This window comes from Zingiber officinale, chromosome 4B (assembly GCF_018446385.1).
Source record: "Zingiber officinale cultivar Zhangliang chromosome 4B, Zo_v1.1, whole genome shotgun sequence".
In the NCBI taxonomy this organism is placed as follows: domain Eukaryota; kingdom Viridiplantae; phylum Streptophyta; class Magnoliopsida; order Zingiberales; family Zingiberaceae; genus Zingiber; species Zingiber officinale.
The window spans coordinates 134,382,772-134,398,635 of NC_055993.1; the positions used below are offsets into that span (position 1 = coordinate 134,382,772).

The 15,864-nt window shown below is 38.1% G+C and overlaps 2 protein-coding genes and 1 long non-coding RNA gene across 3 annotated transcripts; 2 read left to right on the forward strand and 1 right to left on the reverse strand.

Annotated features, from left to right (window-relative positions):
* The first annotated feature begins 830 nt into the window (after positions 1-830).
* On the forward strand, positions 831-3,525 carry LOC121976874. The gene is made up of 6 exons (XM_042529265.1): positions 831-929; positions 1,554-1,648; positions 2,340-2,398; positions 2,508-2,575; positions 2,652-2,746; positions 3,288-3,525. The coding sequence occupies exons 2-6, from the start codon at positions 1,563-1,565 to the stop codon at positions 3,388-3,390; spliced, it is 411 nt and encodes a 136-aa protein (XP_042385199.1). The 5' UTR covers positions 831-929; positions 1,554-1,562; the 3' UTR covers positions 3,391-3,525.
* A 5,275-nt stretch (positions 3,526-8,800) lies between these two features.
* Positions 8,801-10,127, forward strand: LOC121977999. Its single transcript, XR_006111101.1, has 3 exons — positions 8,801-8,827; positions 9,633-9,685; positions 9,800-10,127. It is a non-coding gene; the product is annotated as an uncharacterized LOC121977999 (long non-coding RNA).
* Positions 10,128-14,481: 4,354 nt separating this feature from the next.
* LOC121978000 (heavy metal-associated isoprenylated plant protein 28-like) lies at positions 14,482-15,602 on the reverse strand. Its single transcript, XM_042530396.1, has 3 exons — positions 15,484-15,602; positions 15,271-15,346; positions 14,482-15,187 (listed from the first exon to the last, which is right to left on the reverse strand). Exons 1-3 carry the CDS (start codon positions 15,487-15,489, stop codon positions 14,820-14,822), a joined length of 450 nt encoding a protein of 149 aa, XP_042386330.1. The 5' UTR covers positions 15,490-15,602; the 3' UTR covers positions 14,482-14,819.
* Positions 15,603-15,864: the final 262 nt, after the last annotated feature.

The window sequence follows — 15,864 nt, forward strand, 5'->3', positions numbered from 1 at the left end:
TATCTACTTGAATTTTTAGATCTTTATTTTCTGATTTCAATTTCTCATTTTCTAATTTTGATTTGTCTAATTCTTCTAAGGGACAAGATTTAGCCAAAATTATTTTTAAATTTTTAATCTCCTTTTCTAATTTGCAACAAAAGTCTTTTGTTAATAGTTTAACAAACTTAAAGAGTTTATCAGGAGGAAGTGATCGTACTTCACTTACCTTGTCGATCTCGTTGTCCGTTTCTCCCCCTGAACTGTTGCTTTCTTCCGACATGGCTCCCCCTTCATCGATGCTCTCGATGCTCATTTCGGAAGAGCTTGACTCGCAGTCGTCGTCTTGATGACTTGCCATTAGAGCAAGTCCGGAGAATGCCTCGACTTCCGACTCCGACGACGTATCGTCCCACGTCGCCTTTAGGGCCTTTCACTTTCGGATAGACTTCTTACCCTTCTCCTTGTCCTCACTACAAGAAAATTGGGATTCTACAACACTTAAACGATAACGCTTTTTATAAAAAGCGTTGTCTATTTTTTTTTAACAACGCTTTTAGTGAAAAGCGTTGTCAATTTCATTATTTTCTTATTAATAGACATCGCTTTTCTAAAAACCATTGTCTATTAGTGATTTTTACGGGTCAAAGACAACGCTTCGTAAAAAGCATTGTCTATTAGATTGATTTTTAGTGTCTACAACAACGTTTTATAAAAAGTGTTGTCTATGTTTAAAATCTCATCTAAATCTTGATTAATACAAACCGTTGGATCTAAATCTTGATTAATACAAACCGTTGGATCTAGGTAAGGAGTAGAAAATCCGAACCCTTCTCCCAACTTCTATCTTCCGATCATTTTTGATCCCGAACCCTTCTCCCAACTCCTCATCTCATGCGGCTTCTCCATCCAACTCCTCTCCGGCCTCCAGATCCGGGGCGTCAACAAGGGTGTGTACTCCTGGAGAAATTGATCGTCAGGGTTTCCGCGGAAGCAATTTGGAGTCAACTAGCGTGAAATACGATTTTTTTTCTCATACCCGCACGAAGCCACTGCCTTGGGTGATCTCGGCAGCGGCCAGGGAGTTAGGTTTGGCAGCTCGAGGAGGGAGGGTAGAGACGGGAGAGGTGGCGGCGAGCGGGCGGCGGAGGATGGTCGGTGAGCTCGGGAGGGACGTGCAGTGGCTCAGGGAGGGAAGGTGGTGGGATTGAGAAGCAAGGCGAGCCTCGGGGTGGCACAGGCGAGCTTCAAAGGGCAGTGTGCAGCAGAGGCCTTTTTCCTCCTTCCATTCTTTCCCTATTTTCATCCGAATACACAACTTTCTCCCTCTTTTTTCCTCTCCCTCCCTCTCCCTTCCCTCCTTTCTCTCCTCCCCTCATTTCTCTTCTTCCCCTTCTCTTCCTTTCTCCCTGAATGCACACTGTGTAAGCAACACTAAGTTCATCGCGGTCCTGATATTTTGTTTGTTAAAATTAGAAAATTGAATAGACAAATTATCTCTCTGTTTTCAGCCTTTACAATTGTTTCTTTGATGAATCAATATAATTTGGCTTACTTCTTTTTCCATCTTCTAGATACTGAAAATGGAAAAGGATTCAAGTTTCTCACGAGGAAGTGAAATGTCTCTACTGGAGCAATTTGAAGGTATATTGGAAGGAGATAAACTCATGTGAGCCTGCTAAGTTCCATTTTCCTTTATGAAAATATATGCATTTTGTAGTTTCCTTTTTGTTTTTCCCATACCAAATTATGTTCCCAATTATATCATGATTCATGAAGATTCTTCACACGGGCACATATTAAAGTTCTCTAACTGATGGAGGAGGTAGTTTGATTACATTAGAGCCAATAAGGGCTTCCTAAGACGAGAGAAAAATTCTGGAATAGCTCTCTGAATGTTTTACAGATCCAATTCTACAAGATATGCTTCATTGCCCACTGATTTAGTAAGTTGTTTAAGATACAGCAGCACCCATATGGCCATATGAAAGATTTAAAAAAAAGGCTACTAGAATGAGTAATTCTTTTATTGAAACTAGGTTCTGCAGGAGCAACTTTACCATGATAGAAAAGCTCACCTCAGCATCACCATTGAAATATTTGCTTTTCTTTGATCTTGCAACCATCTTTTCATTTCTTTAAATATTTTTTCTTTTAATTTTAAAACAATATTTTTGTAAGAAAGGCTCATGGGATATTGGTTTGTGTATCATATAATGACTATTCAAGCTCTTTGGTTTCTCATATGCTTCTTAATTTGTGTCATTTAAAGCAATAATAAATAATTATTCTTCTATTCATTTAAGTTATGATCTGACTTTTTAAATGATCTCGCTTTTTGGATTTTCTGTTTATTGCAGTGATGAAATAGGTTTCTTGGGCCCATCTCAGTTTGCTTCACTAGATCAGGATTTAAGTGGTTCTTCTCTTGACCAGTGCACTCCTATTCAGTTGGCTGATGTTAGTCTAGAGACTAATATAGTAGATTTGAATACAGTTCAATATAACAAAAAAAATTTCTGGAACAGAAATAATAAATTGGCAATCTCCACTGATGTGCTATCTCATTTGTACATTGCTGCTCGCATGCATATATGTACGCAACTAGAAGATATAAACAATCTATCAACTTAACACTGAACAAAGGTGCCTTTTGCAGTGCATCTACTCAGGAAAACTCTGATCACCTTCTTGAAGATGAAATTCTAAAACACACGAAGGCCTTACTGATTTTAAGCTGCAACTTCAGCAGTGCTTGGAATGACAGGTCAGTTCTAGTTTAAAGCTACCCTTTTGAATCAGGCTCTAACGATCACTATGTCTATAGCATTTTCTTCCATGAGTTTGGATTGATTTAAGTTTGAAAGCACTGAAATCACTCTTTTAATAAATTTTCATCAAATTTCTTGAATAACTGAATGCATTTTAGAATGGAGAAATACTGAGATGTGCTTTATTTTTATTTTATCTTTTTAACAATCTACATGTTTATTTGAGTACTCTTTCTATGTACTTTACGTGTCTATTGTTTCCTAATGTTGCTTTGCATATTTTCTTCGATGGTTCTATGGGCATTTAGACTAACAGAAACATTAGGAAAAGCCATCAGTAATCTTCATTTTAGCACTAACTGCACAAAATAGCTACAGAAAATCTTCATTAAGATATTACGTGTGTTTGGTAGGTAGAAAGTCATGATGATTGTTTTGTTTTGTTTCATTAAGATATTGCGTGTGTTTGTTTCTTCATTAAGATATTTCAGTAATGCTCATGTATGGACTTGAAACATATTATTGCTACTTTTGTAGGTGGATACATGACAGTCGAGATCAGTACACTAAGGAGCGTTTGGATTCAGTAATTGATCAGTACACTAAGCGTCTGGATTCAGTAACTACTGTACTATTTTGAGTAAACAGATTGTTGGCTACTTCAGTATTCAGTATTCAGTAAACTGATTGTTGGCTAAACAGATTGTAGCTGTTCAAAACAGATTTTTTGTGCTCTTTTGTTTTATATGTGAATATCACTATATACTTTGAAACAGAATTAGTGTTAATTCACTACAAAAAAATAGTCTATTAGGGACGACAGTTTGCAACGAATTTAAAATTTGTTCCAAACTTTCCAACAAAATTTGCAACAAAATAATAAATTGTTCCGAATTAGCAACAAATTTACCAACAAAATAAATTCGTTGCAAATTAGCAACAAAAGATAATTTGTCGCTAATTTTGTTGCAAGTTAACAACAAAAAATAAAATTTGTTGCAAATTTTCCAACGAATATTTAGTCGTTGCAAATTTTGCAACGAATATTTTATTCGTTGCAAATTTTTGCAACGAATAGTATTTCCGTCGCAAATATAGCAACGAAACTATTATTTGTTGGAAATTCCCGACAAATATATAATTCATCGCAACTTTACAGCAAAAATTTGAGGGTAGAGTTTCCAACGAATCTTAAATTCGTTGGAAATGTTTCCAACAAAAAGGCAGATTCGTTGGAAATTTTTCCAACCAATCTGCTAATTCGTTGGAAACATTTCCAACGAATTTGCCAATTCGTTGGAAATTGCCAACGAATCTGACAATTCGTTGGAAATTTCCAACGAATCGCAGATTCGTTGGAAAGTATGCTGTGATTTAAAAACTCGTTTGATCGACCTAGAGACCTCGGAATCGGATGAAACAAGTTCCTATGTGCTCCTCTAGGTCTCCTGATTCTATATATGACCTCAAATATTTTTTTTGAATTAAGATAAATTTTTTACATCAAGGTCAATTGGATGAATATGAATCTGATCATGAATGTATTAGTGTTTTAAATTAAAATGGAGTTTAGTTGAACTTGGTGGATTTAAAAAATGATGTTCGAGTGCTCAGAATGAGGGGAAATCAGTTTGTTGGGGAGCGTAAGGTTCTCGTGATTATATCCATGAATTAAAAATAATTACGGAGCTAATTTATTTTGATTTGTGAATTTTTAAACTTAAATTTAATTTTTCCAACACATTGGGGGTTGAAAAAATAAAGGAAAAAATATATAAATTAAAAAAAATATTTGAGGACACATATGAAGTCAGGATAAATAGAGGAGCACACAGGAACCGGTTTCATCCCATTCGGAGGTCTCTAGGTCAGTCAACCGTGATTTTAAGAATAAGAAGGGTTTCCAACGAATCTGAAATTCGTTGGAGATTTCCAACAAAATGGCAGATTCGTTGTAAACATTTCCAACAAATCTTCCAATTCGTTGGAAATTTCCAACGAATCGTAGATTTGTTGGAAAGTATGCTGTGATTTAAAAACTCGTTTGACCGACCTAGAGACCTCGGAATCTGATGAAACAAGTTCCTATGTGCTCCTCTTGGTCTCCTGATTCTATAGATGACCTCAAATATTTTTTTTGCATTAAGATAAATTTTTTACATCAAGGTCAATTGGATGAATTTGAATTTGATCATGAATGTGTTAGTGTTTTAAATCAAAATGGAGTTTAGTTGAACTTGGTGGATTTAAAAAATGATGTTCGAGTGCTCAGAACGAGGGGAAATCAGTTTGTTGGGGAGCGTAAGGTTCTCGTGATTATATCCATGAATTAAAAATAATTACGGAGCTAATTTATTTTGATTTGTGAAATTTTAAACTTAAATTTAATTTTTCCAACACATTGGGGGTTGAAAAAATAAAGGAAAAAATATATAAAGTAAAAAAAATATTTGAGGACACATATGAAGTCAGGATAAATAGAGGAGCACACAGGAACCGGTTTCATCCAATTCGGAGGTCTCTAGGTCGGTCAACAATGATTTTAAGAATAGGAAGGGTTTCCAACGAATCTGAAATTCGTTGGAGATTTCCAACAAAATGACAGATTCGTTGGAAACATTACCAACGAATCTGCCAATTCGTTGGAAATTTCCAACGAATCGCAGATTTGTTGGAAAGTATGCTGTGATTTAAAAACCCGTTTGATGACCAAGAGACCTTGGAATCGGATGAAACAAGTTCCTATGTGCTCCTCTTGGTCTCCTGATTCTATAGATGACCTCAAATATTTTTTTTGAATTAAGATAAATTTTTTACATCAAGGTCAATTGGATGAATTTGAATTTGATCATGAATGTGTTAGTGTTTTAAATCAAAATGGAGTTTAGTTGAACTTGGTGGATTTAAAAAATGATGTTCGAGTGCTCAGAATGAGGGGAAATCAGTTTGTTGGGGAGCGTAAGGTTCTCGTGATTATATTCATGAATTAAAAATAATTACGGAGCTAATTTATTTTGATTTGTGAATTTTTAAACTTAAATTTAATTTTTCCAACACATTGGGGGTTGAAAAAATAAAGGAAAAAATATATAAAGTAAAAAAATATTTGAGGACACATTTTATGTCAGGATAAATAGAGGAGCAAACAGGAACCGGTTTCATCCAATTCGGAGGTCTCTAGGTCGGTCAACTGTGATTTTAAGAATAGGAAGGGTTTCCAACGAATCTGAAATTCGTTGGAGATTTCCAACAAAATGGCAGATTCGTTGGAAACATTTCCAACGAATCTGCCAATTCGTTGGAAATTTCCAACGAATCGCAGATTCGATGGAAAGTATGCTGTGATTTAAAAACCCGTTTGACCGACCTAGAGACCTCGGATCGGATGAAACAAGTTCCTATGTGCTCCTCTTGGTCTCCTGATTCTATAGATGACCTCAAATATTTTTTTTGAATTAAGATAAATTTTTTACATCAAGGTCAATTGGATGAATATGAATTTGATCATGAATGTGTTAGTGTTTTAAATCAAAATGGAGTTTAGTTGAACTTGGTGGATTTAAAAAATGATGTTCGAGTGCTCAGAACGAGGGGAAATCAGTTTGTTGGGGAGCGTAAGGTTCTCATGATTATATCCATGAATTAAAAATAATTACGGAGCTAATTTATTTTGATTTGTGAATTTTTAAACTTAAATTTAATTTTTCCAACACATTGGGGGTTGAAAAAATAAAGGAAAAAATATATAAAGTAAAAAAAATATTTGAGGACACATATGAAGTCAGAATAAATAGAGGAGCACACAGGAACCAGTTTCATCCAATTCGGAGGTCTCTAGGTCGGTCAACCGTGAATTTAAGAATAGGAAGGGTTTCCAACGAATCTGAAATTCGTTGGAGATTTACAACAAAATGGCAGATTCGTTGGAAACAATTCCAACGAATCTGCCAATTCGTTGGAAATTTCCAACGAATCGCAGATTCGTTGGAAAGTATGCTGTGATTTAAAAACCCGTTTGACTGACCTAGAGACCTCGGAATCCGATGAAACAAGTTCCTATGTACTCCTCTTGGTCTCCTGATTCTATAGATGACCTCAAATATTTTTTTTGAATTAAGATAATTTTTTTACATCAAGGTCAATTGGATGAATATGAATTTGGTCATGAATGTGTTAGTGTTTTAAATCAAAATGGAGTTTAGTTGAACTTGGTGGATTTAAAAAATGATGTTCGAGTGCTCAGAACGTGGGGAAATCAGTTTGTTGGGGAGCGTAAGGTTCTCGTGATTATATCCATGAATTAAAAATAATTACGGAGCTAATTTATTTTGATTTGTGAAATTTTAAACTTAAATTTAATTTTTCCAACACATTGGGGGTTGAAAAAATAAAGGAAAAAATATATAAAGTAAAAAAAATATTTGAGGACACATATGAAGTCAGGATAAATAGAGGAGCACACAGGAACCAGTTTCATCCAATTCGGAGGTCTCTAGGCCGGTCAACAGTGATTTTAAGAATAGGAAGGGTTTCCAATGAATCTGAAATTCGTTGGAGATTTCCAACAAAATGACAGATTCGTTGGAAACATTACCAACGAATCTGCCAATTCGTTGGAAATTTCCAACGAATCGCAGATTCGTTGGAAAGTATGCTGTGATTTAAAAACCCGTTTGACCGACCTAGAGACCTCGGAATCGGATGAAACAAGTTCCTATGTGCTCCTCTTGGTCTCCTGATTCTATAGATGACCTTAAATATTTTTTTTGAATTAAGATAAATTTTTACATCAAGGTCAATTGGATGAATTTTAATTTGATCATGAATGCGTTAGTGTTTTAAATCAAAATGGAGTTTAGTTGAACTTGGTGGATTTAAAAAATGATGTTCGAGTGCTCAGAACGAGGGGAAATCAGTTTTTTGGGGAGCGTAAGGTTCTCGTGATTATATCCATGAATTAAAAATAATTACGGAGCTAATTTATTTTGATTTGTGAATTTTTAAACTTAAATTTAATTTTTCCAACACATTGAGGGTTGAAAAAATAAAGGAAAAAATATATAAAGTAAAAAAAATATTTGAGGACACATATGAAGTCAGAATAAATAGAGGAGCACACAGGAACCGGTTTCATCCAATTCGGAGGTCTCTAGGTCGGTCAACCGTGATTTTAAGAATAGGAAGGGTTTCCAACGAATCTGAAATTCGTTGGAGATTTCCAACAAAATGGCAGATTCGTTGGAAACATTTCCAACGAATCTGCCAATTCGTTGGAAATTTCCAATGAATCGCGGATTCGTTGGAAAGTATGCTGTGATTTAAAAACTCGTTTGACCGACCTAGAGACCTCGGAATCGGATGAAACAAGTTCCTATGTGCTCCTCTTGGTCTCCTGATTCTATAGATGACCTCAAATATTTTTTTTGAATTAAGATAAATTTTTTACATCAAGGTCAATTGGATGAATATGAATTTGATCATGAATGTGTTAGTGTTTTAAATCAAAATAGAGTTTAGTTGAACTTGGTGGATTTAAAAAATGATGTTCGAGTGCTCAGAACGAGGGGAAATCAGTTTGTTGGGGAGCGTAAGGTTCTCGTGATTATATCCATGAATTAAAAATAATTATGGAGCTAATTTATTTTGATTTGTGAATTTTTAAACTTAAATTTAATTTTTCCAACACATTGGGGGTTGAAAAAATAAAGGAAAAAATATATAAATTAAAAAAATATTTGAGGACACATATGAAGTCAGGATAAATAGAGGAGCACACAGGAACCGGTTTCATCCAATTCGGAGGTCTCTAGGTCGGTCAATCGTGATTTTTAGAATAGGAAGGGTTTTCAACGAATCTGAAATTCGTTGGAGATTTCCAACAAAATGGCAGATTCGTTGGAATTTTCCAACGAATTGCGGATTCGTTGCGAATATCCAACAAATAATATTTTTGTTGGAAATTTGTTGGAATCCCTAATTATATATCCTTACCCGGCCCGATCTCTTCTCCTCACATCTTCTCTTGACCTAATTTTCCTTATGGCGGCTGGGGCAATTTTTTCACCTTCTCTGGACTGGTAAGCCACTCTCGTTCTAGCCCTTCTTTTTTTCCTGATCTCCCGGCGTCTCCTTTTTTCCCGATCTCGCGGCGTCGCCTGGCCGCTCGCGGCGTCGCGTGGCCGGTCGCTGTCGCGCCTGGCCAGTCGCGCCATCATCTGGCCGCGAGCGGCCGCGCCTGGACGCGAGCGGCCGCTACTGGCCGCGACCGGCCGCGCCTGGCCGCGACCGGCCGTGCCTGGCCGCGCCTGGCCGCGACCGGCCCCGCCTGGCCGCGACTGGCCACGACCGGCCCCGCCTGGCCGCGACTGGTGCCTGGTCGCGTGTGGCGGCGAATGGCAGCTCACGGCGGCGAATGGCAGCTCACGGCGGTCCCTGGTAGCTCAAGGTGCCGTCTAGCCCCTCGCGCTGGCGCCTGGCCTTAGCGCCGCTGCCTGGCCGCTCTCGCAGCTTCCTGGCTGCTCTCAACGGCGCTGAGGTTGACCACTAGCAGCCTCCCTGTCCACTGTCGGCATAGGATGGCAGATGGTGGCCTCACTTAGCTGTTGTTTGGCGTTGGTGATCCCGCTGCGGCGTAGGCTGGCCACTGGCGACTGATGCTGTCCGCCAGCAGCTGATAGCATTGGGTGACCTCTGTTTGTAAATCGACAGATCATTATTTGATGTCAACTAGTTGTTCTCGATCTTGGTTGGTCGTGGGCTGTCTGTGCGTTACAGTGGCACAGCTGTCCGGGGGTCAATGCCTTGCCGTTGGGGCCAAGAATATATTTGATAATTTCTAGACTTTTTTATTTTATTGTAAATTTAATATTATTGTTTGTGCAGGTTTGGATTTGACGTGGCTGGGAGAGACTTTCGGTTTTATTTACCTTTGTTAGGTATATTTTTTTACACATGATATTTTAATAATGATTGCATGCTTTTATTTTCCTCTATTATATTTTATTTGTAGTTGTATGTGAGCTAAGTATTCTTATTTTTGTTTCAAACAGGGTTGGTAGGTGAAGATGATGGTGGTATTGATGTAAAAATATGTAAGTCTTTACCTATTTACTTTTGTGTTGGTTTATAAGATTTTCTTTTTCTTTGTTTATCTTTTGATGTAGGTAGAAGAAGGATTTGGACTGAGAAAGATCTCCATAAGATTATCTTCAACTCTATCTTTTTCATGTTCTTGTATGATATTGGAATTTGGATACTATGACATATTTGTTGTAACTTTATTGTAGTGTTTGGTTTAGGGTGTTAGTTGTAGTTGTATATTGTTGTAGTTTGTATTGTTGGATGATGATGTGTTGTATTGTTAGTTTTATGCTCTTAGTTTAGGTTGTCTATGGAACAACATGTTTTAATGGTGCATGTGTTTGGGTTTATATTATTGATGTTTGTATTTATTTTGTTGTACACTAATATGTTAGTTGATTTTTGATTTATATTTGTGTTATTGTGTTTAGTGGTGAATATGTTGAATCTGTTAATGTGTTTAGTGCTCTTATATATTTTGAATCTGTTTGAAAAAAAATTGTAATAGGAAAAAATATTGAAATTATATAGGGCGGGATATTTTTTTTATTTTTGGGACAAATTTTGCAACGAATTTAGATTCGTTGGAAATATCGTATTTTATCAGAATATTGCAACGAAAAGTATAAATTCGTTGGAAATTTCCAACGAAATATAAATTCGTTGGAAATTTCCAACGAATTATAAATTCGTTGGAAGTTTCCAACGAATTCTAAATTCGTTGGAAGTTTCCAACGAATTCTAAATTCGTTGGAAATTTTCAACGACTATGAGTTTTGTTGTAAATTTTCAATGAAAATATGGATTCGTTGGAAATTTCCAACGAATTTATATTTCGTTGGAAATTTTCAACGAAGGTAATTTCCAACGAATATGAATTTCGTTGGAAATTTCCAACGAAAATATGGATTCGTTGGAAATTTCCAACGAAATTGCATTGTCGTTGGCAATTGCCAACGAATGTACATTTTCGTTGGTAATATTGCATTTTGAAACTTTTCCAACAAATAATTATTCGTCGCAAATCTGTTTGCAACGAATACGTTTTTTAGTTGATAATTCGCAACAAATTTAGGGTTCGTTGGAGATTTTTTCTGCTGACATTTCCAACGAATATTTATTTTCGTTGCAGTTTTCCAACGAATTTTGCAACGAATATGATTTTCGTTGCAAAATTTCCAACGAAATCTTAATTTTTCGTCGCAAAGTTTTGGGACGGCAGATTTCCAATGAATTTTTTTCTAAAATTTGTTGCAAATTTTGTCCCTAAGTGACAGTTTTTTTGTAGTGATTTTGATATTTACTAGCTTCTCATGTAATTAATTACTAATATTACTTCAACGTCAGATTTCTATTATTTTGATGAGTTTGAAATCATTAACTGAGTTGATTATATGTAAAATTCTAATCTAGATATGGTAAAAGAAAAATAATAGTTTCGTAAATATAAAAATAATGATTTTTAAATAATTTTTTTTTTTAAAACGACAACGCTTTTAAAGCGTTGCAAAAAGTGTTGTCTTTGTAAAAAAACAACAACGCTTTAAAAGCGTTGCAAAACGTTGCCTTTGCATAAAACGACAACGCTTTTAAAGCGTTGCAAAAGCGTTGTCTTTGGTACAAACGACAACGCTTTAAAAGCGTTGTCGTTGAGCAGACTTTTAACAACAGTGCCTTTAACAACGCTTTTTCAGGCACAAAGACAACGCTTTAAAAGCGTTGTCTATTAGCTTTTTTGTTGTAGTGCCTTGTTCTTCAGCTTGGGGCAGTTGTCCTTGATGTGTCATTCTTCTTTGTAGTGGTAGCAGTGGATCGTCCTTTTCTTTTTCCCCTGCGGATGGTTAGTAGATCTAGATTTACAATGTTTCTTGAATCTTCTTACCATCATTACCATTTCCTCGTCATCAAGAGAAGATTCCGACTCAAGTTCGTCTCTCGAAGCTTTGAGGGCGATGTTGTTCTTGGGCTCCTTCGAACCTGCACATCTTGATTCGTGCACTTCAAAAGTCGAGAAAAATTCTTCTAACGAAATCTTTTCTAAATCTTTAGAAATGTAAAAGGCATTTACTAATGATGGCCATTTGGTATTTCTAGGAAAGGAATTCAAAGCGTACCTTACGAATCTCGGTTACTTACCTTTTCTCCGAGATTCGAGAGTCTGGTGATGATCTCCTTGATTCTCGAGTGCAGGTGTGTAACCGTTTCGTCTTCCCCAAGTCGCGGGCTGGTGAGCTAATTGCGAAGTAGATCTCTTTTGGCGAGCTTGGCTTCAGACGTCCCTTCGTGCAACTTGAGGAACTTCTCCCAAAGTTCCTTTGCCAAGTCGTAGTTCCCGATCATGTTGACTTCTTGAGGCGGAAGAACACTTAGCAGATGGTATTCTGCTTTGCCGTTTGCCACGAAGTTGGCCTGCTCCTTTTTCGTCCAATTGTTTTTTTCCTTACCTTCCGGTGCTGTAAAACCAAATTCCATTGTAAGCATTAATTCAAAATCGGTGGTAAAGAATACCTGCATCAGCTTTTTCCAAGTGGCAAAATCCCCTTCGAATTTTGGTGGGTGGATGCTTGGTCCGGCCATCTCGTTGCTTCGTTCAGCGGTTAGTCCTCCTGAAGCGCTTCGACTCTAATACCACTTGTAAGACCGTTGGGCCGGCTAGAAGGGGGGGTTGAATAGCCCTGAAAAAATTAAAATTGACCCTTCTCGACTTTTTAAACCAACACTTGAAGAATAATAAAATAAACAGAAAATAAAAAATGAGGCACCGGATTTGACTTGGTTACAATCGGGGAGGTTGTTAATCCAAGGAAGATGATCGCACTAGTATCTCCTTCAGGCGGAGAAGCCTCTTTTACAGCAGTGTAGGCACAGAAAGAGAGAAGCTAATCTAAACAGTGGAAGCGCACAAGTGTTGTTACAATTTCTGAATGTGTTGAAAAGCTTCTGGACCAAGACTATATTTATAGCTTTGGTCGGGGCGCCTAGAAGAGTTCTGGGCGCCTTGGGGGGGGATAAAACTTTATCCCCCAACGTTCAGATCGAGATTGACTCGATCTGGTCAAACTTCACGGTCCGGGTGCCTGGAAGGGTTCCAGGCGCCCCGGACTGTTCCGGGCGCCCCGGATCCCCAAGTCAACAGATGTTGACTTTTCTCCGTCGGGACCTTTGCTCCAGTTCGGTCCGCCTCGGTCCGGGCCTTCTACTCCGGATCCGCTCACTTGGGTGATTTCTGCCATCCGGAAAAGGGCTCACCCGAACCCAACTTCCGGTCTTCTTGAGCAGGCTTCCCTCCGGCTTCTCGTCCCTCAGAATTACCGCGTGTTTCCTTCTCGTCCACCAGCGTACTCATCCGCAGTCTTCGTCCCTCGGTCGCGCCCCATGCCGATCTTCTCGCTAGCTGCGTCTCTTGCTCCCCGAGCAATCTTCCGTTCACGCTTTCGTCCCTCGGAACCATCGCACGCTTCTTTCTCATTCGCCGGTGTACTCTTCCGCAGCACCTCTTCCCTCGGATGCACCGCGTGCCGTCCTTCTCGCTAGCTGCATCTTCCGCTCGAGTACCTGTGCTCCTAAGCTCTTGCTCACTTAGACACAAGGTTAGAAACACACAAGACCTAACTTAACTTGTTGATCACACCAAAACAACCTTGGAGTTCTAACAATACTAACCCAGGAAAACCTCTCAAGAGGAGAACAAAGTTTTCCATTGAAATATTTTTCTACTCCCCCCCCCCCCCTTTGTCACACTTCAAAAAGATGCATGAATAGCCCTTAGGGCAACGGTGCAGTGGCAAGACACCTTCTTAATTTTCTAGGCATCTAAGGATCGAGTCTCAGCTTCGGTGAATTAACAGATGAATTTCCCTTAACGGACGATTGACTTAAGAACATTGGGCTAATGAGTAATCCTCTGCGAGTGCTTTCCAATTTATCTTAATAACCTATATAAAACTTTTGTGGGATAAGGTCAATCACCCTAGCTAAAATTAGTCGGCGTAAACTGGATACCTAATGTTAACTTTAAAAAAAACACTAATAATATCTTAATTATTGATCCCATTTCAGCTTTCCAATATTATACTAGTCAACTAAAATCTATTTTCAGATATAGTCAATTGATTTTTGAAATAGCTGATCGACTAAGTTTTTGAAAAACTCAACTATGTCATTTCCAAAAACTCCCTAAAAATGCTACAAACCTTTAAAAAAAATAAATTTTGTAGAGAGATTTTCTTAACCTATGTCTTTTTAGGGGGAAAAATAAATAAATTTTCTCCAAAAATCTTTATCAATCTCGAGTTTCACACAAAACTCAAAAGTAACCTAGCTAAATGGTTCAAATGAATCTTAAACGAAAGTCCTAATTTTGACTATAAAGACTAAGGAATGGAGCTTTGGATGTTAAGTAAGTGCACTTTAAGTAATATAATATTCATATTGAGCTCCACTTGATCCCATATTTATATCCATCAACTCAGTTTCATTACAACCAACTTTAATATCTTAATTGAAACTAGCTTCATGTGAGCCTTTTACACAACAATGGTTACTTCAGTCAACTCAATCCATCATATATCATTTGATTGAATCACTGTCTCATCGTAAGCAATCTAATTATCATAACCTTTCTTTTAGAATCAACCTTCTTGTCAAGAAATTAATTGACTGCCCAATCGACTTAACTATAATAAAAATATTTTAATTCACATTTTGCTCATCTCTTTTACCTATCCATCATCTTTTAGAGTAAACGGACTGAAAGAGCCAAGACAGAAGATGTAGAGAGTAGAAAGGCATAGAAAGAGTCTGGCTCAGAGAGCCCCAGCACAGAGGAAGATGAGACCTCTGTTTGTGGCCTTACAGTTCTCAAACTCCAGACGTCTCAGAATCCCAAAACCCCTTTTCCCCAAAGCCAATTCTGTACGTGATAACTGATAACAAATATTTAAGGTAGATAGATAGATAGATAGATAGATAGATAGTGGATGCATGTGGCTACATGACCGAGCAAGCATTAGGGTTATCGTCACTGTAGCGAGCTCGATCCTCGTCGCTGATGATGTGGGTGTGCGTGGAGTCTTGGTAGTAGCCGTGCATGCTCGAGTCTCCGTAGCCATGCATGCAGTAGTTGTAAGACTCCGGATCGACGTTGAAGATGAGATGGTGAGGCGCCGGCGTCCCCTGGTGCAGCCGGTAGTACTCCTGCGTGTAGATGCACTTGTCGGGCTCCGCCGCCAGGGGATACGGCCACAGCACCGCCCTCCTCCCCGTCCGGCGAACCGCCTTCAGGACCTTCTTCTGCTCCACCGTTCCGGTGACGGTGACCTTCTGCCTCTCCATGTCGATCTCTACTCCATCCACGCCTGCAACGCATTCAAGTGATGATCCGATCCGGTGACCACATGGAGCTGAGCTTAATTTAGATTCTTGTTAATTAATTAAATACCTCTGAGCTTCGAGATCGCCTTCCGGATCTTGCTCTCGCACCCCGAACAGTCCATGTGCACGCACAGCTCGACGATCTGCTCAAGATCATGCAGTTTCTCAAGAGAAAAATTACACTTTTGGTTTGATTTGATTTGATTTGATTTTTTATTTAAAAAAAAAAACAGAGTCCCGATTAATTGACGTACTAAATGCAGTGAAAAGGCTTACTTACACTCATGATATCTTAAGGAGATTTAACTGACACCTTAATTCTTCCTTACTATGACTATGATTTCTATGTACAATGGGGTTAGGGTTATATATATAGGGCAATGAAGACTTCAAGGTGAAGGAACAGCACTGGGAAGGAGAAGGAAAGGCAACATAAAGGAGATTCCTTGCTGAGAAGGCCAAGAAGCTACAAGAAGCCAAATCCAAGTGCAAATCTGACACTTAATTGAACAGATGTTTTTTCAGTTGGTTTAATTTGTTTTCTGGGCTAGCTAGCTAGCTCCTTCTGGTTTTACTGTCCCTATCGATAAATGATTATCTAAAGAATATGCAGATTCGTGCAGTGGTTGAGGTGTTACATCTTGGGGGAGATGAGCACGAA

Bases quoted from the DNA above. Each gene is read 5' to 3' on its own strand.
- LOC121978000 (XM_042530396.1), bottom strand. The intron at 15,188-15,270 runs GTATTTAATTAA...AATGCGTTGCAG, and splicing joins GGCGATCTCGAAGCTCAGAG to GCGTGGATGGAGTAGAGATC.
- LOC121976874 (XM_042529265.1), top strand. From the start codon at position 1,563: ATGGAAAAGGATTCAAGTTTCTCACGAGGAAGTGAAATGTCTCTACTG. The intron at 1,649-2,339 runs GTGAGCCTGCTA...TGTTTATTGCAG, and splicing joins TTGGAAGGAGATAAACTCAT to TGATGAAATAGGTTTCTTGG. The intron at 2,399-2,507 runs GTTCTTCTCTTG...TTTCTGGAACAG, and splicing joins ACTAGATCAGGATTTAAGTG to AAATAATAAATTGGCAATCT.